Source organism: Chroicocephalus ridibundus, chromosome 9, assembly GCF_963924245.1.
Source record: "Chroicocephalus ridibundus chromosome 9, bChrRid1.1, whole genome shotgun sequence".
In the NCBI taxonomy this organism is placed as follows: Eukaryota; Metazoa; Chordata; class Aves; order Charadriiformes; family Laridae; genus Chroicocephalus; species Chroicocephalus ridibundus.
Window position 1 is genome coordinate 21,572,918 of NC_086292.1, and position 27,890 is coordinate 21,600,807.

Here is a 27,890-nt window from a genome sequence, read left to right on the forward strand (position 1 = left end):
ACCTACGACTTCAAAAATAGCGTATTACAGGCAACTGGATGCTTGCAACCAGACCATTTTAAAACAAGGTATGCACAGTATATCTGACCTTCTGTAAATAAATTCCCTTTTAAGAGTCCATCATTAGGCATGGGAGGTCTATCTTGGTGACATACAGCTTCCACATAACGATTATGAAGGAGTGAATCCCTACTTTGTATCATTCCAAGGTATTTCTGTGGTTTTCTTTTAAATATTCAACTGTACAGATGAATAAAATTTACTTCCAAGAGAAGAATTAGGACACATTTATAGTAACGCCTTTCCCGGTGTCACTTCATTCATGTAACACTGTGACAGAGATTTGCTGTTGCTGGATTTTATTTCCGTCTTGAATTTCGCTGGGGTAATTCCAATGGTCCAACTGCATCTTCCAGAAAGACAAGGCCACTGCTTCAGAGCGGATGGAAAAGATGTCTCACAGGCTGTCTGGTACTAAAAATACCAGCAGGAACAGCGAAGTAAAGGCTCACCAGCTAAAATCTGTCTTTCTGCCTCTCACGCATCAGCTAGTCAACCGGAATCCCCAGGATATTGGCAGTACAAGGTAAAGAGCTACTTAACATGAGCACAACTGCAACCTGCCTTTAAAAGAAAGCTGTTAAAGGATCAGAGGATGTTATGTGCGAACAACTGACAATACACAGTTATCAGAAGAGCCGCTTGCTACTGGCACATCATCGGTACTGCTTTAAAGGAAAAAAATAATTACATGCAGGTGCTTCCGTCTTCTTTGTACATTCTGCAATATATAAAATGACCTTTGGACAAAATAGTAAGAGGAACGGAGGAGAGGGTACCAGCACAGGTAACCAGGGATTTGGTAAATTGGAACTCAGTGCCTTTAATACGGAGTAAAAACATGCCCCCTGCGCAGGCTGAGCTGAGTGATGGGGCAGGTGCTCCAGGATACAAATGCATTCTGCAACTCTAACTGCAAGCTGTGTTTGAGGGCGTGCGGATCAGGTTCAGCTGCAGTACAGCTACACTACTCACTGCTTTTACAAAAATAGGAACTCGGTGCTGCCCGCTACAGACTCCTCAGATTAGCACTTATTAAAAATTAATAAAATGGTTTATTTTATATATACATATGTTCCAAAAAATTTATACAGTTAAAATATCAAATTAGTGATCTGGTAACAATACTGTTCAAAATAATCTCTTTTGTATGAACATTAAAATACACGTTTTTAAAAGCGTTTCCTTTTAGTGCTTCCAAAGCACAGCGTGTGCCAAGGCCACCTGAAGAATCTCCGTCCTCCTCACAGGATGAAAGAGAACTGAAGTCGGGGACCTGGGAAGCCTCAGGTGCACTTTCATAATGTCTGCAGACAAAACAGAAGAGAGTCTGAGGTAGATTGTTTAGTGACCATCGGGTGGTAACAGTCACAGGGCTGTCTTTAGCTTTCATTAACACAATAGCAGTTTCTTTACTCTCAATCTACACTGAATCTCAAGTTTAAAGGCATGGCTAGCAGTTCTCGGGAACAAGACCCTTGTCTCTGTGGTGGCAACATGCAATTTTACCAGTGCAGGTGTTCTGGGAAGGTTTTTTTTTTTGGGAACACACGGGCTCTCTCCACGATGCAGACAGTGTGTGCATTTGACAGTGCCCCATTTTAGTGCAACCTGCTGCCTATAGCACGTAAATGTCTAATGACAGCGTTCAAATGAGTAAATTCTCATCACCTGCAGGAGGGGCAGCAATGGTTATTTTCTTCAGCCTGTTGAGCAAATAGCACCCTCCACAGGAAAAAGCCACACCTTTCATAGCAAATCCTTAAGGTTATAGCCCAGCTTCTGCCGATAGAGGTTCTTAAAGTTAAAGCTCCACTGCTTCTTCTCAGACTGTGACAGTAAAATCACTTGACTGCCAAGATGGTGAGGGCAGCAGCTACATCCTCTTCCACTCTTCTGCGGCACAGCAAACTCATTCTTGGTCCATATTCGTCTGGCCGGTTCATTATTATCTACTGTTGACATGATTAACTCTGTTGGGTAGGCTGTTCAACTCTAGTTCCTCTAGTATTCTCTCTAAGTGTTGTATTAAGACCCGTTTTTTAAACCTAAGGAAGAGAGGGAGAGCAATTTAGACTCTTTTCTTCCAAAAATACAACCCAACACTATTCAGCCATGACAAATCATATTACCAGAGGCTCTCTATTTCCAGTAGGGAAGAGCTTGCTTTATTTCTGGTGTTAGAATGGCCAGAAAATTTAATTTAATACAGCCACCCTACCACAACCCACCCCCTACCCCAACCCACCCACATTTTGTGTCAGTCTTCAATAATGACCCACGTCTCTATATTACATTTAAACTTCAAGTAAAGACCAGTTACTGCACAAAAAAATAATGGGTTGACCACTAAAACAACTATAATAATTGAAATATGTCAAAAAGGAAAACAGAAAATACTAATACTGGAAAAGTTTATGATTTACTATAATGATCTAAATTAACATTTAATTTATGGCTGAGTCATTTATAACCATACAAACCTTGCTGCTTCCTTGATAGCAAATTCAATGAAATACTTCTGAATTTCCATAGGTCCTTGCACCTCCTCAAGAAGAGTGAAAATTTTTTCATAATCTAAAAAAAAAAAAAAAATTAAAATCCAACCATATATTAAAAATAAATATTGCAAATGTGTTTTCAATTAAGTTTAACAGCCAAAAGAAAAAGCAGAGCACAGTTTCACACTTCTGTGTACAGCAATACATGTACGGCAAGAAAAAAAACCAACCCCGCGTTAGGTTTATGCACAGAAAGCAGGTGATACCAATAATCTGAAAAGTGATACTGATGGTCTGGTATTTGAACATGGCACCAAAGAATTAGGTTCTCCTTAAGAGCAGCAACTAGAAACAGCTGTCCTCAGAAAATGCAGGGCAGGCAGAGAAGCCTCATACCTCCACCACCGCAGTGCCACCATTAGCAGTCAATATGCACGTAGGGCCACCAAGCCCTGTTTTAACCTAGAGCTGTTCATTTCTGAAAGCAGAGGTTAGGATCAGTTCTCTTAGAAAGATTAATTTTTAGCGTGGGCACAATTAATATGACTACCTTACTGGTACCAAGTAAATATACCCACTGCGAAAGAATGAACTGGACACATTATATTCGAAACAAAAAATGGCACTGTTTCAGTATTTTCTGTAGTTGAACCCAGTGTGGAAGTATTTACGGTGCTGTGACTAAGAGCCTGCTCAGAGCGATGCAGCAGGCACAGAGAGGATATACGGTCACAACTGTGAATATATGTACATATTTAACCCACTACTATTTCTCCTCTCTCTTTGATGACTGCCTCAACTCTGCAGCAAGACAGGTGACTCATACTGAACGTAGTACTATTTTACTCTACATCACCATTTACCAGACACAAATTTGGTGTACGATTAGATGAGCCCACTTGGCAAAACAGGAAGCAAAGACATACCCATTTAGGAAGTTTTAAAACATCTTAAAAATAAAATACAGATGCAGCATAAAAATGACTTCATCTCTCAACAGCCTCAGGCTGCCACAATGATTATGTGCCTCAATAAAATATTAAGTTTTGGGAAAGCAATGCAAGATCAGAAAGACTTAAGAAGACTAGTCCATTTACTACTAACTGGCACTTGACAATGCATTTGAAAAACATTCAATAGTTTAATTTGTAGACATAATTAGTTCAGACACAGACCACATTAGGGACGTTTGCCATTCAAGAAAAAACAGAAAGATTATGCCTATGGCAAATCCCACACCACATACGTTATTTGGAGTTTCAGGTTAGTGTTTTGGTTTTGATCCTGTATACAAGTACAGGCAAAACACGTGACAAAAGCTGAGGAGGCAAGTTACTTTTCCTCACAACATTTTATAATTTTGGGGGCTTAACCAAACTTTACAGAAAAAAAGGAGATAATTTTTAGTATTAGTTCTTAAAGAGTTTTACAACAGTGTTTCATCACTAGCCATATCACTAAACGATATCTAGTGTTCATATCACGAAATGAAAAAATTATCACTTCGCTATTAACTGTTAAGATTCCCTTTCAAACATATTCCAAGATGCATCTTTGTAGCTACACATGCCTTTGCCCTCCAAAGGAAGTTTTGATGGACACAAAGCAAAGAGGTACACTAGGCATACACAAGGAGCAGGGCAGCACTAGGCCAAGTCTATCCAGTATCATTAGACCGTTGGTAACACCTTCGTAGAGCTACACAAACAAAACCTCTGAAAGGCGCTTTCACAGGGTACCTCTTAGAGCAGTTAACTTACCTTCAAGGGCCAACAAGGTCACTTGGCACTCAACTTCCCAAACACTGCTGTGTCTAAACTTTAACTCACCTGCCCAGCATGTAAGAATTTTCTTCCTTTTTGTCCCTCCATTGTTCATATGCACGCAATCAGAAATTATCCAAAATCTAAAGTTGTATGTGTATTGAAAACAGCTCCTTGTTTCAAGAAAAAGTCTTGTCCCTAGCACCATGGATAATATACTAATAAAAAAAAAAAAAGAACTAAAACCCAACACAACTTACTTCTTCCAGGTTTGCGAACCTCTTTCATCACTTTAATTTTGATATCAGCATTGCTTCCCTCCAACATCATAGGTGTTATTTTGAATGAATTTGGCACAGATTCAGAAGTAGACTCCATCGCCCGTTTTTGGTCATCTCCAGTCACACTGTAATTTAGAGGCCCTCGAACAAGCGCGTTGGTACCAGGTTTATGATCCAATCCATCTTCACTTAAACAATTGAATTCAACAGGCAGAGAGTCTAAGTCATTGGGTAACATTTCATCCTCTCCCATAGCAGCTGGAACCGACGGAGCCATTTGCACAGGTAAGCCATCAATTTGCTTCTCCAGTGACTGACAATTTTCTGCTTTCTTCTCTCCATTGCCATCTTGGACAACACTGTTATTGGCATCTATAAATTAAAAATATATATCTTACTAGTGCATAACTGCAGTATCAAAAACCCAAAAGGGAATAGTTCCATATCCTTTCTTGTTTGAAGTACTGTGTAGTGACGTGACAGTGCTAAACAACTCTCCAATACTTTTATTCAACCTTTGATGTGGCTAAGGGAATACTTCCCTTTAGACTATTGCCATCTCGTGTCACTATCATGAAGTCACCATTCTCTGTACTCCTATTGCAGTGTTATGACTTCGAAGTAAACTAATGTTTTCCTTCCTTCCCCCAGTTTCAGCTAACAGCGTTTTCCTATGACTCAGTTTGCTGCAATAGGTGGGTAAGAAAATCAGTATTTGTGGAAAATGAAAACATAACCATATTTTAACTTTTCTTCCCCACCACGGAATACACAAATGAGAAATAACAGATGATCTGAAATCCTTGCCAACTCCAAACCACTTTGAAGAAAGGTTTCAGTATTTTTTATTATTTTTTTAAAACAGTTACTCAAAATTATTTTTTATTCCAGACTTCATTGGCTATAACAGCAGACTGTTTATCCAGGCCAAAAAAAGAAACCCAGCCCTAATTAACACTAAAGCTTACGTACAAGCTGATATACCCTTTGAATCAACTCAGAAAGCACACAGAGAGTTGGGACCACGTGGCGTGCTGTGCAACAACTCAACATACCTTTATTTGCTGGGAGGCCTTTGAGGTTCGGATACGATGGGGATCCAGAAGCTGAGGGTGGCCCTTTCCCACCAACGTGATTCGTTACGACGGGCGGTGACTGTGGCCGTCTCAACAGCGGTGACATGCTACGCCTTCTCTTTAGTGATGCTGGAGTATTGGGCTCTCCAGGACGCTTTATCTTATTCTGAGGCCCAGCGACAAATTCATCTGCTTCATCGATCATCATACCCTGAAAAGAGAAAAAAAAAAATTTTATAATTTTTTTAAAACAGTACAAAATAGAAATTGTTTCATCACTGATGGAATAAGTCCCCCCGCGTTAAAATTCAGGTGGCTTTCAAAACACTTTACAGCTCTCGGAACAGAGATAACTAATGTACACTGTAACTAGAGACAAACTCTGTAAATCAGCGCGATTCCTTACACATTTCTCTTGGACCACACGAAAGACACCTCTCCTTTTGCACATGACAAAAGAGCTACACAGGTTAGCAACATGCTGCAGCTGTTAAAGAGAAATTCTATGTTAAATATAAAGATACAGTAGATAGTGTGTCTCGTCATACCTTCTTATCCTGTTTAAATGGATTGCCAAATGTATGAAGTCTTTTTGGTTGATCTGGGTCAATCTCCCGCAGGGGTGAAGGCATCATTTTCAAGTACTCCTGGTAATTTCCCATTTGAGCAACAGGAACACTATGAAGGCAGTCTGCAACACAACAAGAGATCTCAAATTTAGTCTACATTAAAACTAAGGCAACACAAACTTCACGCACTTCACTTGCAAGTGCTAGAACTCAAGAACTAGAAATGACTATTTCTTTTCGCTATGGAAAAATAGCTGAAGACTACAATTTTAGAAATAAAGCTGGCGTGAGCTGAGTTTAATTGTCAGTAGAAGAATGAAAACTAAGCAAGTTTCATCTCTATACTAACAACTGCATTTTTTAGATTCCCAGCACCTAACAAAGGTAAAACAAAAGAAGCCCCTCTGCTTTAAGCCACTGTGACTATAAAAAACATGTCTACTGAATTTTTGTTGTACAGGAAAGGTCTCCCATTAAACTTATTTTTAAAAATCTAAGCAAGCATGACATGTTGCATGACAGAAGGCAAAAACTTCTTTCCCTTTCAGAGTGAAGAAAAGGACACTGACTGACGCAATAGATGATGCAATGGCCACTTCTTCTCCCACACCCAGGACAGAAAACACTACTTCAGGGAATAAAAAAAAAAAAATAAAATAGCTGTACTCTCTCCAAACCGTTAACAAAGAACGGTGGCTACTTACCTTCATCCTGCCCCAAGATAAGCCTATGTGTTTTCAGAAGATTGGTTCTCATTCTAGTTAGCTGGTCTAGAAGATTGCGACGAGGAATATCATACGCATTTCTGAATGCCTGTGGCTTCAAATCCTAGTTTTATAAACAAAACAAATGACTTTCAATTAACCCATCAGTTCTCATACATAGCGAAATTCTTCTATGAACTGTAATAATGCTAACTATTAAAAAAAAATTATTCTGAAGTAACTTCAGAGCTTTGTAACTGGACAGAGCAGACTCAACAACTGTCTTTTCAACAAGACCTTATCCAGCATTAGCTCTTTCAGCTCCATTAAGACTAAGCATGTTAATTCCTGGACAAACAGCACTAGCTGTCTTTTGCAGAGATTGTCACTTGAAACACAGTAATCTTTGTTTACTACCATGGGATTTTCAAACAGTGTCCCAAAAGCAGGTGCAAAAAAAAAAAAAAAATCACATTTACTCTTCTCACTATTTATGCCTATGCTGCACTCTTCACAATTCAGTGGAAGCATTTACTTCCTTCTTCTACACCAAGTCCAAAAAAGTTACCCATTTAAAACACATGAGATCAACTGCTTAATCATGTTTACCTTATTTAAAAGTCCTATGTGGAAGCCAGCAAATTCTTTAACATTCATTTCCGCCAGTCTCAGTGGAGATTCCCCAGTGATGCCTTGCAGCAGTTGCTTAAAATCCCTACTGTGTACCAAGGAGAGGCCACTGGAGTGATTTTTCACTTTTATTCCAATTTCTTGTGGAACTTTCTTACCCACTGAACCTATTATCCGTTCCGACTCTATTTTTGTCTAAAATGGAATCACACCATGAGTTAAAGAATCAGCAGGCATTGCAGATTTCCAGTATAAAACACATAGTACATTAACAGAATAAAACTATAAATTTAGTTCCCAACTACACAACAAACAGGAGAACTACTTGCCCAGGGATATATTGGATCACACACATTAGATCTCAAGTAGAAAGAAATCCTAATGTGCTAGCATATGGAAAAAATATTTAGCCAGTGTATCTAAATTTATATGTCAGTAGGAGGTCTGTGAATATCCCTGATTTTGCTGCAAGTCTTGTGACTTTCTTTTGTGTCCCTGAAAAATCATCTTTAAAGGGAAAGAAAAAAAATAAATAATGGTGGGATGCTTTACGTTACTGTAAAGCTGCACCTAAACCAGTATTATTCAGATACAGCAACATTAATTCCAGATTTCATTTTTGAAACAATCTACAAACTAAGGTTTGCATTGTATCTTTGCAACAAGATAAAGGAGAAAAGTCATAAAAGGAATTTGTTTCATCAGTATGTTTCTAAATACATATTACTTCTCCAATTAGCACAGATTCCTTATTGCAGCTACAGGTAATTTTACTGCATTAAGCATTAACTGTATTCAAAGTAAGACCCACTTGCATTACCTCCAAAAAAACCCCAACCAACCAAAACCCCAAACCCCACAGTGATTGCAACCCACTTCCCTCAGATCTCATCCTCTGCAGGGTTTGCCTCATCATCTGTGGGGAACTCTGAATTTAAGGGCAGCAGGAGCACCGCAGAGTTCTGGAATTGCTTCTCCCTATACAGGAGCTTATAATGCATCCAACACATTTAAACTGTTTCCTGTGCTGAGAATGTCTGTGAAAACCACAGTAGCCATCTCAAGCCATTTCAGCTCCATAGTGCAGATAAATAATAGGCATTTGCATATCATTAAGTTACCGAAATGCCACGGGAAGTTTTATGTCTAATAGATGCTCAGTCATTCGGAGGCTTTTGGAATGTATTTTGTGCATTCTTTAAGGCGGAGGATTTTTTTCTTTGTAATTTTAAAGGCTGCACTGCTTCCCCACTGACTTCTAGATATTCAACTACTGTCGTAAGAACCATTTGTGCTAAGGAGGCACGGCTTTCAGACAGTTACACCTGAAATGGCATTCTTCACAAAGAGAAAAAGATACACAAGACTATTTCCCACCAGGTCACACTTAACACACAGAATGGATTTGACCCGAAGGAAACAGAAAGCTTAGCTATAAAGCTTGAACTATGACTTTAATCCCCGTGGACAAGAACATACACTTTTTTGGAACATACACATTTGCCAAGGCACACATGGAAATAAACATGACACTGAGAGCAAGCCTCTGACTTCAGCTGTGAAGAACAATGGCAAGAGCAGTCATAAATCCAATTAGTGATAATCTTTGGAGTTTAAAGGTCTAGCAGATACTTTAAATGTAGCTGAAGAGGTGTCCTTCGCACTCCCCTCCACCACTTACAGAAGGCACAATCACTGGCTACACAATCTCTCTGGATTCATCCACATTTGCGGGGGAAATGCTCACCAATCTTCAATTAGAATATATGCTGTACACCCATATGAACTCCCACAGGGATTAACTGCTTTATAATGAGATTACCACAAACTAAATAATCAACGCACTTCTAATTGCAAAGGTTTTATCAATACTACCTGTTGGCTGAGTTTTTTAAGGTAAGAGATAACACTGTAACTAAGTCCACAATCTAAATTATCTGATATCAGATTTGGAGCTCCCATCATCCTTAGGGCTTTCTTTAATGGCTATAAGGAAAACAAAATACACAATAGTAAGAGAATAAGTCTTTAAAAAAAAAATTTATAAGATCAATTACAGGAAGCTAAGGCACATGGATTAGTGCTCTAGCTTTTCCACTTTTGGCCACTAAAATTCAAGTCTATTCAGATAACATGTGACATGAGTTTGGTAGTCTAACTAGCTCGCAATGGACGTTATGCCACATTACCAAGACACCACACGGTGTGGTGCCACTGGCAATTTCCACTCAAAGGCTCAGTACCAGAATAGCCGGGATGATGCAAGTCCATATTGAGGTGCATTGTCCAAGCTACACGTAAAAGGTGACACGGTGCCGCCCCCCACCCTTTATTTGGCCCAGCCAGTTCACTTCGCATCAGCTTCCCAAGTTCTAGCACTTCACCCACATTAATAAACAAACAAATCTGCATTTTCCTTATCAAGTTACAAAAATAATGCCAAATTTGGTTTCTCTGAACAATCTGAAGTACTTTAGATCAAAGCTTATTTAATATTTCACGAACAGAAAACACATTTAATATCTTAATATAGTTACTATTACTCAGTATTGCTAGAAATTTACTTATCTCTTGAAAATGTTTGACCTGATCTACATACCTCAGCAAAGCAAAATGTTTACTACCTAAAATGTCATCATAATCACATAAACAAGATTTACTAGGAAGAGGTATGATGCACACGCCTCTGGTCACATCAGCCATTATACCCGGGAGGATGAAAGGAGAAAAGGAACATACCAGTAAGTAGTAAGGAGGCATGGTTTTTAAGTAGTTGTCAAAAGCCTGTCGCCACTTCAGATTTGGCTTAAGTTTGTGAACCTTAAACAAATCATCTGCAAGAAGGAAAACAACAAAGAAGGTTTCATTTATATAGTCCCAAACCATTAGTATTATCCAAAATTCAACGTGCCGGGTTTCCCCCCACTTTTCTTCTCCCTCCACCCATCTCCCAACGGGGCTTCCCCACAACATCTGTTCTTAACCTTAGGTTTGAAGGATTGTGGACCCCCAGTCCTAGCTGCAGCAGACAATCCAGACCAAGTCCTCATTATAGGCAAACTTACAAGGTACACCAGACTTAAACACCGCACACAACTACTAGCAGCATGGAAGGTGCAACAGATCCACCTGTTAAGAGTGTCACCTCCCTTGCCTCTCTCTTGCATCATCAGGGACTCCCTGTATCTGATTAAACCCAACAACATTCATTTGGTTCAATTTCCATTTTCAGCCCAGCTTTCTCTTGTTCAACCTGTATGATGAAGTCTGGTCTCCAATAAAAATATTCTTGGGCATCAAAGGGAAAGAAAAAAAAAAAAAAGATATCAGAGCAGGGAAATCTTTCAGCTGTCAGCTTTGCGGGACTCTGCTGACAAGAGCAGCAGTTGGTGAGAAGGGGTGTACCTCCAGCCTGCCAGAGCAGCAAACACGCCCACAGATACAGACAAGAGACAGGAGTTAGCTAGAAAAACTGCTGCCCTCTAAAAGAAGGGCAACTGGACAGATTATTTCCTTTGGATACTGTTTTAGAAATACCTTGCTTGCACTAGAGGTGTGCATGCTGCCGTTTAGCAATCACTGATTTGAAGCATGTGCCTATTCGCCATTGCACACTACAAAGTGTAACAGTGATCTCTAAACACCAAAACCGAACAGAGTATGCTGTAATGTACCATTTGAAATTATGGATTATCAACTGAGATCAAGTTTCTCCTCAGCAGGGCTGTAACATGCTGGCAAAGTGAGGCTACTGGAAGGATATGCGGGACTGGAAAAAGGGATGTCCAAAAATGAGCCGGGGAGAGCTGAAGGAGACAGAGATGCACAGAAGAGGGTGTGCGGAAGATGCAGCAAGGAAATCGTTTTCTCCAGACTGAGCTTTCAGGAAGATATATTTGGAGAAGCAAATTTGACTTGCATAGTATTCTGCACAAATCGAACAGATGTTAAGATACGATTTTCCAAGTTTTCATAGTCAAACCACACTTAATTACAGGTATTTTCCAATCTAAATGAATTCTGTATCACATAAAACAAAAACACACTACAGATGCTAATTGTTCTCTTTCCTGGCCTGAAGGAAGAGGGGTGGAGTTTGAGAAGACAAGTTAGAACTCCATTTAAAATCTCAATATACCACATGCTTAGCACTATTATCCAAAAGAACTGTGATGGTATCATGGCATATGGCAAATATAAAGTAACATCCATTCTTATCTTATAAGCCTATTAGCTCTTTGCAGCAAAACAGAAGTTAAACTATACCCCTCTCCCAAAATTCAAAATGGAAAAAAAAAATAAAGTGTAAAATGTTTAGTATCGTGGTATGCCCTAATATTTTAAAGTCTACGAGCAGGTTATGAGTACAACTTGAACCTTAAACCCCTTATCAGCACTTTATTACTGTCTCGCACCCTGCACGGTGCAGGCTGTACCAGTGAATAACCCCTACGGTTGGACTGCACAGCCACTCTTCAACGGCGCTGACATTCATCATGCTCGATTAGCCGCGATTCTTAATCCACCGCAGAGCTGTAGTCTGGGAAGTCAAATGCAAAAGCACCTCCCTGACCTTTGCTATCCAAGTAAGAAGTTCTCAAATCTAAATAGAGCTTCAGCAAAGATTTGTCTATTTAAAATGAGAGCCTCCCCACAGCACAAACCCACTGCAGGAACTCCTGCCCTCTAGAAGGAAGACGGTCACAGTGGTAAACACAGCCACAAGTTTCAGAGAACACCACCATCAACACCTTACCTGCCTCTATCGCAAGAGTTTGAGACATACACTCTCAGCAGATTGCACCACAGGCACTTGAAATGTACTTTTTGCGCTGTGCCCTGGGCTGCACATAATCATTTATATAAATAAGCAAACAGTAACCCAGTTAACTATGTCTTTCATAGATTAAATCCCAAACTTTTGTGGATAAAATCCGAAAATATTGAAAATATCCTTTCATAAATTAGTTTTAACCCAATCTATTCATTTTCAGATATTACTCTCTGTATAGTCCATTTAATGCAGAATTCTTTTTACTTCTGAGCTCAGACTGCTGAGATAAAGCACTGGATAATTGGAAACACGGAATGAAAAACCACTAGGAAAGAGCCACAACCTGCAACAATCGAAGATATCGAGTAAAACTACAGACAGACTAGTTAAAACTGCGTTGCAAAGTCTTTATCCACTTCAGATTAGCGTACAAAACAACCAAATTGTGACAAACTGGATACCAATACACATCCTTAACACCCAGTACCACAGAAGGGGGCTTGATGCACTTTCAGGTTCAGTGAATATTTAAAAAAAAAAAAAAAAAGAAAGTATGAGAGAATGGTCAACAGGTAATTTTAGTAGTTCAGCTGGAGCCTAATTACAGAAACAGTTCATGTGACAAGTCTAGTTGTAAGTGACAGCTTGCACCATGTAAACCAAAGTAAAAACTTGTTTTTTGTTTGTTTTTAAAAAAATCACCACTCACTTTACGTTCTACCTGAGCAAGTACAGCACCATTCCCTGCTGGCTCCTGTAATTCCCTGAGCTCTCTAATGCCTCTGCGCTAATAGATACACTCCTATGTTTTAAGCAATAGAGACTCATGATTTTATATTCACGGAAATATCCTTCCCTGCAAATAATCTAGCCAAAAATAAGGCACTACAACGTAAAATAGTATCCACCATTAAAAAAAGGTATTGCGACATTCTTTCCGTTGACGCAAAATGTTCAGCTCTCCCTCCCACTGCCACAGCTTGCTATGTTCACATTTGTGAGAAAGACAGCCCTTGGTTTCCAAAATATAAAATCATGACGTGCAGGTTCTCTCAAGGAGCCTGTAAAATCATCAAAGGAAACTGTCCATGTTGCGGTCCTTCATGGGCAGTCATTTTCTAAATGCTCAGCCTTCTGCATAGTTAGACCCACAGAGAAAGGCTATTAACCATTTTCTCGTGGCATGTTCACCATGGCTGCTTCAATACCGCTTCTGCTGACATTCCCAATGTCCCAAATGATGATCCCAATGGATAAGCACTCCCATGGCTCAGCAGCACCTGCCCTCCCTCTAACGCAGCTAAAGATCAGCCAAGGAAACATCCTGGGCAAGGCAGGAGCATCCAGAGGTGTACCCCATCTTTGCTAAGCTCTAACCCCTCATTTCACCTGGCTGTACAATTGTTTTTAAATAAGAATATATGAAGTACAATAGCCTTGCTAGGATCAGTTAATGGCAACAATCCTTCAAGAGGAAATTTCCATAATCTGAGGGCAGTACATATTCAGCATCAGAGCACGTCAGCATCTATCTGTGAAATGTTCTGTCTTCAGAAGTCTGCCTCTCACTGAGCAAAAAAAAAAAAAAAAAAAAGACAAGAGGAGAATGCACCCCACCTCCCCAGTTCTCCGAGCAAACCACCACCTCAAGCTCATCGTGCTGCCTCTCTAGCCTTCCCCACGAGAGCAAAAAGGAGCTGCTCAGCTCAGCCCACATGGTCTGTCTTACCCCCACAGACGATCTAGAGACCAGAATTTATGTCAGACAACCCACAGTGCATGGGGCAGGCTAACACATGGCCTGTGCGGCTTCACTGTTGTATGAAGTCTCGTGAATTGGTTCCTTTCCTTATAAAGCTTCAGATTCTAAAAGCAGACCCACTAAGTTACAAGCTAGGAGAGGCTACAGCATTCCCAAATCCACTCTCGCAGAAACCAAGATGTAAATCACCAAATATACAGGATGTGGTACAATTTGTCTCCTTCAGTCACAGACCACTACAACGTGTCTCAGTTTATTCAAGTATAATCTGTAAGCCTCTTCATGCATGCCTATCTTACCTGTCTTTTAGGGCTGTCTCTTACGTTATTTTCCAAGAACAAAATTGTAACTTCTCCTGCTCAAGAATGCAGAAGAAATACAAAAATGTAAAAAAAAAAATAAATTCTGAAGCATCTCTCTATCTATTTATAAGGCTGAACACACGCAAACCACTTGATAAGACAGTACAAGTAATACAGTTGTAAAGTGGTTTTGGCTTTGTCTGAAAGTCACTAGAAGGAAGGGAGAGTGATTATCCACTGTACTATCCCAAGGGAAGTCCCAGTCCTCCAACAAAATATTCTACCAGTAGGGCAGAAGCCACTAGAACCTCACTGATGTGCCGATGTGGGTGGTAGGGGCTGAAAAGAGAAGGCTTCTCCTGGGCTTGGAAGTTCTCACATCCTTTTTAATCTGGGTGAGAGTAACGAAAGATTGGTTTTACACCCTCAAATCAGTCCTCTACTGCACCATCAGTAGCCACTATTGGTATGCACTGAGACACAGGGGGAGGGCTTAAAAACAGAAACAACCCCTACCTACCTACAGAGACAAACCCACAGTCAGTATTTTTTAAAACACCTACAAATAATTTAACAGGTATGCATCTTAGTAATTCTCTGTACTGCTACGCAGAAAAGGGGCCAGATCTGCTTTCGTGTTTTGTATGTATTCCACCGAACTTAATTCCACAAGGCCTTGGAGACCAAAAATAAACAAAGACCTGGAACAAGATCTGAAGGTTACACTTTGTGTATGTGTTTGTGTGAACAAGACGGAATGCACAGTATTTGCATTCTAGAGAAAACATCCGCTTTACAACTCAGGCAACGTGGAAGCTCTTCATTTCCCTTTAAACAGCCTTCAGAAATTTAAGATGTGGGATACCAGGTGAGTAAACTGTAGAATCGCACTACACATACTAAATAATGCCTTTCCCAAAAGAGTACTAAGAGCTTTACGCCCCTGCAAAAAAGGCAGGGGGACGACAAGAGCTGGCAGGGAAGACACAGCTGAACTACAAGTGTCAACATCAAACAGGGAAATTAATTTGGTGTCAGTGATGGCTTTTCAGCTAGTGGATCTGCTGCAGTAACTCAGTAGCCACAAACTCACAGAAAGTCTAATTTAGTCTAGAAATATCCTATTTGCACACATTAGGACAATTATTAGGCTACATGGATGACTATGTAAGATACGTTCAAATTGTCAGCAAGCACAATTTTTTTTTTTGTTGTTATGACCAGGATTATGAAAAAGCATTCCTGAACTGTGTTGTGGTTTTTTTCTACAAATGAACCGAAAAATCCTGTGTAAGAGTAAGAGTCAACGTTAATTCTCTTGATCTCCACTGCTATTCAGTATTACTAAACACACCTACCAAAAAAAAAAACACCCAAAAAAAAAACAGAACAAAAAAGCCTTGCAGCATCTGCAACTAAAAGGGTTAGTAACACCCAGGAAACTGTTCTCTCTGCCTTTACCTTTATGTCAGAAACCCAACAGCCACAATTATTATGGCAGTTATTCACACAGCACCTTTTCATACCGTCTTTCCTGTAGAAAGTAATTTCATTGTGGGAGTGAAAAAACCACTGGTCCTTTGGGCAGGGAAGAAGTGTAGGTTGTTTCACTGCTCTGTTCCTTCTTACTGCTCTAAACTGCATCAGGGAATTCCCTCTTCCCAGCACCCATAACAAACGCTGCATCTGATCTTCCAGTAAAAAATTAGCTGCTACAAGAGCAACTGCAAAACCTGGATACACCACACCCTAAATGAGGGAAAAGAATGGAGGTTGAAGCTTACTCCAGGTTAAGGAAGAGGCTACGTGTCTAGGAGGTGAACAGCATCAAACATGCACTGGAAGCAGGTAGCTCTCCTCCTCTGCTGGAGAGAAAAAAAGGGAGAGGGGGTATGAAAATCCTCTCCTCCCAAATTGTGTTAAAGAGTTTGCAACATTCTCTACTCTCTGATCTCCATTACTTTATAACGTCTCAAACTAAGGCAGAACACCAACCATTATTGTTTTTCTTTTACTCTGAAGTAGCTGCGTTGGCAGTCCAATGGAAATGTATTACCTACCTAACAACGGAAGTAAAACAGGATAGTTGTAAGGCATCACAAAGAGGTTTACACAGGTTAAAGTAGTGCTTGCTTTTAAATACCCGAACGGGTGGCCAAGTTCGCTGTATTTTCCACTGCTACTCACAAACACCTGATGAAGAATAAGAGATATCACTGTATTAGAAGAATACGAGGAATATTAAGCATGGGGCATTTAAAATTTAAAATCAGTCTGAATCCAATTGCATTAAGACAGTAAATCATCAAGGGCAGCCAAGTTTGAGGTTGCACACATCAGGACGAGCATGCACTTACATTCCCCAGCCACACAAAACTGAGACATGCAACATTTAGTGTACCGCCAGTCAGTGTGGAAATGCTCTTCAGAGTATAACCTTTAGTGCTTTAGTAAAACTACTTTGAAATAATGCTCTGAAAAGTTTTTGCAATTATTTAAAATAGGTTAGGGGACATCTGCTGAGGGTATGTTAAAAAACAGTCTGTTTGAAATTAGTCTTCTGATTCATGAAACAGCATGACTAAGATTTACCACACTGATAAATGAAATCTTTTTAAGCATAGAAACTAAGCAAAACAAGCAAATATTCAAGAAACATCTTTTTGTTATGCCAAGCGCCAAAACATTCTTAACATTGACTTTTTAAGCGCGTATGTATATGGGGATATTAACCTTGGAAAGCAATACATGCAAACAACTACCTCAACAGGATAAAGGTGGTAGATATTCTTATTGGGACAGTCAAAATAACACACATCTAACCAAAAATAGTTTTCCTAAAAAAAAAGTAAACCTTGCAGTAAAAAGAAAGTGTTTTTCCTCTATTTTTTTTGGAGTGTAAGGAACAGGGTTTGTTACATGGTTTCTATGACAATGAGCCTATTTCTCTAAGGGTCTGATATGTAGCTAGGAGAAGAAAAGCAGTTTTTGAAAAACAAACGAGTAATTTTAATAACTTAGTCAAATAATGTACCTATTAAGCTTAAAGGACATTTTTGAAATTAGTTTATGAAAAAGTAACTTCAATTTTTCTTACGAATATGCATGTTATATTTTTAGTTAAGTTGGAATATTTATTAGGGAAACAGAAACATGAAAGAGACACCTCCAAACCCATCTTTCCAGCTAAAGCATCATACTAAGCAAAAACTCCTGATGTACCTATTAAGCTATTTTTTTACAAGAACACCATTGAGAAGGGAATTACAAGCCCTATTTTATAGAAGAAGCAGAGACAAGTCACTTATCCAAAAATTACAAAAGGAGCATGTGACAAAGGATTTCAGCAGCAGAACTTCGACCTCTTCAAGGCCAATGCAGTCAACAAGATCAACAGCTTCCATTCAATTCCCATTAGCAATTTCAACCATCGAGTGGAAATTATTTGCAGCTGTTGATTAGGTAACATGATGGAAACTAGTGCTAGGTTTTCCTTGTAAGCAAATGGAAGCCTACAGAGAATTTCAATTTAGACGAAAATGGAACCTGCGGGACACGTTCCTTAGCAAAATGAGATGGACCTAGAAACAGAATTAAATGAGATTACAAAGCCTGTAGAGGGAACACTCATTCTGACTCCTGATAATTCTATTAGAAAGGAGGTAACTGAAACCTTGACACGTTTCTTCTCAACAACTGCAGAGTCTGCAACCAGACCCCAATTCTCCAGATTTACAAATACTAAAGTACCTTATGATGCCCATTACATTTCCAGAACCAAATAAAGGGCAAATACCTGCCAGCAGGTATGAGGAGACTTTCGTTCCAAGATGTACTGTGTTAAGGGTGAAGGCTCAAGCTCATACTTGTCAAAAGGAAGCTTGTCTATTACCATTGGCTCACAATCGACACAGGAGAACCTCACAACGGGGTGAGCTGTGCGCGGAGGCTAAAAGGATGGGAGAAAAAAAATGTATCAATTGTCTGCTATTTATGGTAAACAAATCAGTTCTCTTAAAAAGGTTCATACGCATGTATGTTACCATCCTATAGGCTTAAACTCCCAGTTTCTACATTTTCCTTCAAGAGAGAAAAAGATACAGGCTCACACAATAGAATACAGATTAATTAATTCTCTAACTTAAAACAGAGATAGACACACACGTACATACACTCTTCCCACCAAGAGAAAAACATAGTTAATATTCAACTATTTATCTTGCTATTTAAAATCCTCCATGCCAACCAACCTATAATATCACAGATAGGTTTAAAAAAAAAAAAAAAAAACAACTTCAACTCTGCTTCTCAGCTTGATGTTCACAGCATTACAGATGTGAAACTGTGCTCACTTCACCAAGGATATCTCAAGATACTCCCTGCTAAGTCTGATTTTCTTCCTCTTGAATCCTGGGGGGCGGGGGGGGAAACAGTACCTTGAGCACTTGCAAAGTACAGAAACAGAACATGCCTAACAAGAGGGAGATGTTTTGAAAGGCTAATAAGATATGCCAAACGTATTATCATTTCAGCAAGAAAAGAAGGAATGAGTGCTGGTTTCCCCTCATTTTCTGAAAGGGGTAACTCTTCCGTTTCAGTTTTAATTCTTCCTGCTAATGAAAGAAGAGTCCATACATGAAGTAATACTAAGCAGAGACAACACGGTTCATCTATCAAAACCAAATACTCCTTTTTCCATATAAATGCATTTTATAAAGCTTCGATTAAAATTTAATAGGTTCACTACGATTTGTGGTATGTGAAATAATTTGTAGTTTAATTTTATAATCTTTAAAAAAAAATTTACCAAATTAAGTAACTATATACATGGAAGTAAACATTCCAGATGGAAAAAAACATCACTGCATAGAGTATCTACATTAGATTATACCATTCTGTGTTAAAAATAGTTTTAACTACCCTTTTAAAGCAAAGTCAGATCACATTAGTAGACAAAGAAAGTAGAAAGAAAAAACCCAAACAACTACTTTATTATTCATTTTCAGTCTGTTTCATTAGTTGTAGAATCCTTTTTTCAGTTCTTATTTTACTTACCAGTGTTGGTGAATTCTGATCAGGCCAAAAAGATTCTGGGATTGGCCAATGCCCAACAGGAACACCAGTTTTAGGGTTAGGCCGTACATAAATGAGCTTATGACAACTATGCCACGGTTGAGAAGCAAATGAATTGATGGGCCTGGATGAATCAACAAGTCCATCTAAAATTTAAACAAAGCAAAATAACAACAAAAAAGAAAATAAAAAGCTACATGCACGCATATGTCTCCCAGCAAAATTTCTGTATTAGCAACCAGTAAGGTGTTTCATTACAACTGTTTCAAAGACATACAGATCTTTACATCAGCAGTTGAAAAGAACCTACACGTCAAAATGTAAAACAGCAGCATCTGAGAAACAATGCTAACATTTGCCCACATCTACCCTTCCACCCCTGTGGCATAGATTAATTAGTGCAGCAAGGCAGACTCACATATTATGGAAAATGCTATTTGCTGAAGGTTAGTACTTTGCCATAGATCTGATAGGCAACAGCAAGTCTGTAATTTTCAGTTCTGCTGCACCTGCAAAGACTGACAATTTGCATTTACAGTCTTTCTACATGGGATGCAAAACTCTGACTGATGCTGCCACTAGTGGAAACCAGAAGTGAAGAAAAGTTTTACGGAAAAGTCAGATGCATCGTGAAGGAGCAGCTTTTGTCACCTTTTCAATTAGTAAGAATTCACAGATCAATTAAATCCCACTCTACTGGAAAGAATGGTGTTTTCTGCCAGTCCACTGCAGCATACAAGCACAGACTGCCCTTCACACTGAGGGCAAAGAAGTTTGTAGCAGTGCAGAATCTCAGCAGTAGTCTTCAAAGCCTGCTCTTCAAAGCAAATGGCACAGCAGAGACCACCCATTTAAAGACTCTTCTTCACTGTACAGATATTGTACACGACTCATTTTCCCTGCTTTAGATAGCTGGCCAATAACACTATGCAGAACACCTTTCAGATTCGTATCAGTTTGGTTTCTCTGCGTTATATACACAGTGGTTTTTCTAGCATTCCTAAATCCCCCCAAATTTCTCTCTAGTTTAGAACTTTCTCTATTCAGGTAAAGAGGGAAAGTGCAATTTTTGTACAATTATATCCACAGTGCATCACAATTTAAGCATGACAAAAATAAAAAGCAACCCAACAACAAATTTCACCAGGCTTTTTGCGACATGGGAGAACATGTGGGCCAACAGAGACACAGGAATTTGCTGAGGTGCTGTCCTGCACAACATTATAGGAAAGCCTTCCAATAAAATAGCATTTAAGTAAGCAAAAGGAGAAAAAATATATACAGCAAGAAAAAGGTGATTCAAAAAATGAAAGCAGGAATAAAGCTGGCTATCCTAGGATGGTCGGGGGATCCTAAAAGCTATTATGTTCCTGACATTCCAGGAACATCCACGTTTCCTAAACATGAGCTGGTCAGCTCTCTATCCTTCTTTTCAGCCATGAATTTCTGCAAATCTGAAAAACTGCTCCACATTAAGAGTTCATTTTCCTCTTCCCTGTTAAGTCCTTTACTTGCAGCTAGCAAAATAATTTCTCGTTCTTTGTACACAATTCTTCACTTGCAGCTAAGAACGTTCAATTGAAACTTACCATGTTGTGACCAATTAGCACAATGAAAGTGTACAGAAAATGAAAACACTGAGATTACTTTAGAGATGTTTAAGTGTTTAAATGCACTAGTCCTGGATTTAATTATTTTAAACCCAAGTTTTGACAACACTAATTCAAACTTTACTACTTCCTGCAAACATTCAATTCCCTCAACCCTCAAAAACGAGGTGAGAAAGAGTGTGAGGCGAGCCAGCAAGCAGGTAGATCGTCTATACAAACATGTGCAAACACATGGCACCATTTAACTTATCAAGGATCAAACTAACACTTGTAAAAATATCACAAAGACTAAACATAAATAAACATAAAACTACTCAAAAGCTAAGAACAGCACATCCATCATGATTTGGGGTATTTAAAGAGATACCAGAGCTCTACTACTGAAGCATATAAGCTTTATAGCTTAATCGCTTTTTTAGAATGTATTAGGCATTTAATGTATCCTGTACACTACAGTGAAAAGCTGGTAGGAAGGACACCAAAGGCACTCAAGTACATTTGCATGCATACAAAACATTTCTTCTTGAACATTAGGGGGAAAGACACAGTTACAATACCTTCTCCAATAGGAGCTGGATCCGGTCCTGACTTTTCAAAGTTAATAACAACTCCACTTTGGACTTTTTGAACTAGAGATTCTAAACATTGATTCAACATTCTTTGTGTCCGAACGCAGTAAGAACGACCTATGCAAGACAGAAATTACACAGGGAAAATACAAAAGCAAGTTTTGAGTCACCTTAATTAAGGAAAATGTTTTATTACATAAGTCACACTGCCAAGGCTTTCAGTTTTATCCAAAATATTAGCAACAAACTGTACAAGCTTATGTAAAAGGCAAGATACTTTTCAAATGCAATACAACCAAGGGAAAAAAACCCCAACCTGCTGAGCTTTTACTCATTAGTAAAAAAGACCATTAAGGCTAAATCAGGCTGGGCCAAGGCCAAGTTTATAAACAGTCTTAGGAACGCCTGATTTCACCAAGTCTATGTAATCTACCTGCTTTTGTCTACCTAAACCTTGCCAACTCCTATGCACTCTCAAACTCCCCCCTCCCACGCAACATTTTTTTTTCAAGCACCAACTCAAAAAAAATCTGATGAACACCTCAAGGAACAGGCTCCAGAATTAGTTCTTTTAAGATTAAATTTAGCTTATTAACCCTGCAGCATAACTAACATCTCAATAATACCTGTCCTACTCAACTCAACATTTAAATAACAAATTTCATAACTGAGCAAAGCCAAAATCTGGAAGGACAATCTAAGAAGTTTTCCAATCCCTCCTACTAGTGCATTAAGAAAATTCTCTCACATCTAGAAGATCTGAGATGGGTATATAGTTTTATTGTAAAGTTCTCTTGTGCTAATGGAAACCAAGCTCAAAAAACACTACACAGGTTCACATGGACACAGAGTAATTCAGATTACTCTGTGATAACTGCAAGAGGTGAAGTTGAAACAAAGGAAATTAAATACTTTAAGGCAAATATTAAGTGTGAACCAAAACAAAGTAACATCTGGTTACCTCCTGTAACTTCACACATCTGTGTGATCGCAGATTCATCAGTAGGCACACTCCCAAGCTGCTCTGGTTCAGCAGATGCAGCTCCTGGCAAACGCAGCACTAGAGCAAACAGCCTTTGATCCCAACGAAATGGTTCTTTGGTTAGTTCACTTCCAGGCAAAGGAGAATTCAAAGGAAGATGAAGCTGGTAAAGAAAGATTTAAGAATATTTTCAAGTACTTGACAAACCAATACCCAAATTTATTCATTATTCTTTAAAGAAACCCATTTCTCCATCCACTAACTTATCTGAAGTTACACTCTAGAAACCCATGTGAACTATGAATTTAGGGGCTGGGCAATGACAGCATAGCTAGTTCCTAGTATCTATTGTAAAACATGCTGATGAAGCAGAAGTACTTTTAGCAGTAAAAAACAATTAGTAATAATCTCAGTATAGCGCCAACCTGCAAGATCATAACTTGAAAGAATTTAATGCAAGTTTACCTCCTCTTGAACTCCTGCCGTATTTGTCAGTTTGTTTCCGTCTGTGATGGTAATCAAAATAGATGGCTCCAGAAAGAATGGATTCCTCCCCTAGAGACAAAAGTGCAAGAATGCTAAGAGTAACCTTAACACTCAGGCATAGGCTTATATTTCTGTCATTATAAAATAAACGGTAAGATAAGCAATCTTTCAAAATAATCCTGTAATTTTCTTTCAATAGGTGTGGAGCCATACAGAACTACGCAAGATGTGCTACTCTGTGCACTCACACACATCCCCTGAAGATTTTTAGAATTATTAGTCTTTTCCTCCAGTAACAGTAAAAAACCACTCTAGCCCACAAAAGCAGCATATAAATTGGTAATGAGACAGAGAACTCAGAATTTCATTATGAGGGTGGGGCAAAAACCAGAGCACTTTTAACCACAGTCTTCAGATGTGACACTGGAGAAGTCGGGACATTCACTACAGACAACATGAAACTGCAAAGCAGATTCGCTGCCATCCAGTGTACATACTCCCAAACAGCAATCGTGGGTCTACAGTCGCAGTCATTTATACTACTGCTTTCTTTGTAGTTCAGTAAGGAAAAAAGTGCTAGTATATTCCAGGATATGTACAATAGATGTAATAAGAAAAAAGAAGGAAAAACAAAGTTCACAGTTCCAAGTTTTAACACAGTTATACAACATTTAAAAAAAAAAAAAAGTAAAACACAAAACCAAACCTGAACCACCAAAATCCCTCCCCCACTATAATTTCAAAAAACAGAGAAAAATATAAAAGACCAAAGACTATAAATAGATTTGTTACCTGTCCATAGTTGTCTATTCCAGACACTAATCTATTGAGATTTAACAAGTCAAACGATGATCTGAGTGCCTGACCAAGGGTTGTTAGTCCTGAAGCCTGAAGATTTTTCAGTTCATTCATAAAAGTTGCATGGTTTTCCTTCCATCCAGCCTATTAAACAAACCAAAAAAGCTTATTAGTTATTTTAGCAACAGACTGCAATCAACTGCAAATTGTTATTTATCTCCCTTCCCATCAAAAATTAGATTATATTCCTGATTAATGCACAGGCTGCATTATTTACATGCTACACACATCTAATCCACGTACGCACAATTTGATGTGAAACATACCGTCAAGCCGACAATGGGAGACTCACAACATACATGCACTGTCAAGCATTCGAAAAAATTTGCAAATACACATCTCTGACCGTCAAAACTGCTGGAGAGGCCGTGCAATTAATAGAATTATTTCGATTACGCATGTGAATATTTTATTAGAAGACACTGACAAATTTTGAAATCGGAAACGCAGTAATAGCAATGATAAAACGAAGATACAAGCAGTGTGATATTGCTGCTTCTTTGACACATACACATCCCCCTTTCATTCTTCCCTCTATAAATCGAGGTTGGAAGGAAAGAAAGGATGTGTTTGCAACATGTACTGATGCAGGAGTCAGAAATCTAACAGTGACGGTTAAAAAGAAGAAAGATAAAGAAGCAATAGTAACAGTGACTGCCATTCTTGCTCCTTTCCCACAAACTCCCCAAGTAGGAAGCAAGCAAGCATATCAATTTAGTAGGAGTATTTAAAAAAAAAAAATCATAATCAGCTATTTTTAAATATTACATGACTCTTGCTCAACTATTCCATTTTTCTTGTACTTCCTCCCAGCCCAACCCGTCAGGCTCAGTTCATGCCTTTTAACGAACTATCAAGCACCCTCTGTCGCTTCTGCGTTACAAACCCCCTGTTTGTTCTGCATTACAAACTTTTCTCCTTCCTTGGTATTTCAACTGCCAGCCCTCTAACGACACCCTTCTGCCCTTAATTCTCAATGTGAAACTTTCTATGGAGTACCTGCAAACACTCCGTGTAACACAGAACCAAACTACTGTTTAGAGTCTCAGCATCACAGCTTGAAATTTCGGAGGTGATGAAAAAAGCCGTTCTTGCTGACAAAGCCTGCAGGACATTCCAAGGAACAGCAAAAAGCGATGAGGATGGATCAGTCCTGCCAAGCACTCTGGATCCTACAGTAAAAGCAGGGCTAACACTCCTCACAGCAGTTGTGATTCGTGTGCCCTTCTCCTAAAAGGTGGTATGCTGCAGAGTTCGGAAGCTGTTTTGGAAAACACTAGCTCACAGGGAATTGGCGCAGGATTTAAGCTGCCTCAATTAAAACAAGCAAAGCTTGAAAACTCCAGATATTCACACAAATATCAGCCTTGCTCTCACATCTTACTCTCCAAACCATTCTTGCAGTAAGCAAGCAGTTATTCACAGAGGCTCCCTGACATCTGGCACCAGAGACGTTCCCGTGCTCCACACGGAATCCCAGTTACGCAGACATGGAGAGAATCATTTCAGACAGTTTGACTTTTCCTGGGACAACCTCTGGCTAGGTTCTCTCCTCCCCGGTGTGCTGGGCTCGGCAACAATCACCTGCTGACTGTGCCATGCTGTGCAAGAACCTGAAAGGCCAGGATTTTCCTGTCCTTTTTTAACAGGTATATCCTGCTGCCAATCTCTAGTACACACTGCGGGCTGTGGAGATGGCCACAGGATCGACAAATTTAGAGTCATAAATGACTACAAGAATGGAGCAGAAAGGAAGGACATGAAATGATCAATGTCCGGGCTGAGTTCTCCGGCCTAAGCTACAAGGGCTTCTTTGCAGAATAAGGAATTAAGCATAAGGAGACAACAAAAACAGTTTTTGGTCAAGTTTAGCTCCCCGAACCAGTTCTTCAAGCTTTACATTAATTAGCTCAAGGGAGACAGAGAGAAAATCCTGCAACGGGGCAACGAAAAAAGAGACTTTCAGCAGGCCTGGCCCAGCTTTATGACCAAATTGCACTTGAATCCGAAAGGAGCAGCGTAGTTGGATCAGTTGGGTAATCCTCAATAAAACACCATCCGCACCCGAACAAAACACAGCATCTCATCAGCTGGGCCCCCAACTCCCCATGTGCCGCCAGCCCAAGGCAAGGCTAAAGTACAAACACAGGGTCATTGTTTTGGAGTAAGAGCGACTTAGTTAATGATCTTTTTCTTTCCAGAGTAAAAGTACACCAAATCCCAACAAGATGATCTGTTTTATCCTAAAAAAGTTTGCCTTAAAACAATTTAAAGTGAACAATTACAAAAATGTTTTTGTATGAATTCTGTGAACCCTTAGATGTAGGCGATGCTTCGTTCTGTCCGGTACAAACACCTATCCAATACCCCAGCTTCTTGGGAACAGCCGGGCTGCAGCTCAAAAAGTGTTTTCTGCCGTTTGAGTTACTTTGTTGCAAGAAGCACATGGGGGCGAATAAAACATTCACAAAGGAAACACTATTCCCAGCCTAACTCTTTATTTCAACTCCAATGAATTTAAGAGTATTTCTTCGTAAAATAAACAGTAACAATCTTCCCTGATATTCAGAGATTCTGCTGTTTTCCTTGTCTGAAAACATGTGCCTGGCTTCCAGCTCCTACGGCGTTCGCTCCGGCTGCAGCGCGGTCTGCTGCCTGCAAAATACGCTGCCTCCTTTTTTATTTTCCCCGTGCACAACCAAGGAAGTTGAAGAACTTCTCAATTCAGTGAACACGGCAGCAAATGCAAGATTTCCTAATTCCATACCCAGTTTTAAACAAAAGTCCAATGAGTTAGCGTACTACACTCTCTCGCTTACGCCCAAACAAGCTTTTTGGATCAAAACCAGCAAAATTAACGACAAGAAGTTCTACTTCTGTAAAATGTTTTTTCAAGAAATACTCTAACCGATGTATATAATTCGACATGTATTTCAGGGACAGAAAATAAAGCCCCAAAGAACTCTGTATATTCTCTTCTCCATATATATGGTATGATCACTCTTAGGGCAGAATAAAGAGTCAAGTACGTAATACAGAGCATATGCATAATGAGTTCGACAAAGCACTTTGAAGTGATTAAATAATAATCCTTCCTAAATTCAAAATACTGCCACTAATGCTGCTTAGAAAAAAAAGCACTGCTTTTATGTAGCACTACTTCTATTTGCCAGTAGAAGCACTAACAAACAAAACACCCCACCAACCAAAACAACCACCAAAACCCCACAACCTTATAGGACCAAACACAAACATATTCTACAAGAGCAATGTATCCTCTACAGGTCAGTAATTATGAAGACAGAACTAAAGATTAATTATTTTAGTTGTTTATGAACCAACTCTAACATTGTGAGTAATTTCTCATCATCTTCCATATTACATTCCTACTTAGTCACTTTTATGCCCAGAATTTATTAATAGCAATCTGAGCAGCCTTTGTCTTGCCACTATGTTACTAGCTTCTCCTGTGATAATTTATAGGAAGAAATAATTTTAGCCTGTACACACATACCAGGAGACTTTCAAAGATAGCTGGGAAGAAAACAAGTACTATAAGTAAAAAAATCTCATCCTGCTTGCTTATGCCAAGGCCAGGCAAAAATGCAGTGTCATTTAGGCTTCTGTGTTGACAACAGCAAGCTTTGGATGCCATCCTACGAAACCCTGAGACTTGGAAGCTGCACACCACCTTCCAGCTCCTGGCGTCGGCCTTTGTGAGCAAATCATACTGAAAAAAAAAACCAACATACTTAAAAAATAACATTTTTTTCCAGTGAGTTAGTTTTCAGACAAATCCATGCCCTGCTCTATTTCACCATACAGCTATAGAAGCATTTCAGCTGCTTCAAGAAGCAGATAAGGTCAAAATTGCTTTTTTTCAGCAGCGG

At 39.3% G+C, this 27,890-nt stretch overlaps 1 protein-coding gene across 8 annotated transcripts in view; it reads right to left on the reverse strand.

The window, feature by feature from the left end:
- Positions 1–1,112: 1,112 nt before the first annotated feature.
- The window catches only part of LOC134520289 (integrator complex subunit 6-like), a 42,175-nt gene continuing 15,397 nt past the window's right edge, over positions 1,113–27,890 (reverse strand). Inside the window, exons 3-19 of one of the 8 annotated variants that reach the window (XR_010072408.1) lie at positions 23,935–24,084; positions 23,122–23,211; positions 22,636–22,819; positions 21,663–21,791; positions 19,478–19,641; positions 18,219–18,371; positions 16,483–16,615; positions 10,324–10,418; positions 9,460–9,570; positions 7,564–7,779; positions 6,955–7,078; positions 6,230–6,372; positions 5,661–5,892; positions 4,585–4,977; positions 2,544–2,637; positions 1,807–2,108; positions 1,113–1,367 (exon numbers count right to left, since the gene is read on the reverse strand). Coding sequence is in view for 6 of the 8 variants with exons in the window: in XM_063345393.1 (XP_063201463.1) it covers positions 2,009–2,108; positions 2,544–2,637; positions 4,585–4,977; positions 5,661–5,892; positions 6,230–6,372; positions 6,955–7,078; positions 7,564–7,779; positions 9,460–9,570; positions 10,324–10,418; positions 16,483–16,615; positions 18,219–18,371; positions 19,478–19,641; positions 21,663–21,791; positions 22,636–22,819; positions 23,122–23,211; positions 23,935–24,084 (2,511 nt within the window). In the remaining 2 variants the exon portion in view is untranslated. The other 7 variants (XR_010072407.1, XM_063345393.1, XM_063345394.1 and 4 more) reach the window with 7 other exon arrangements.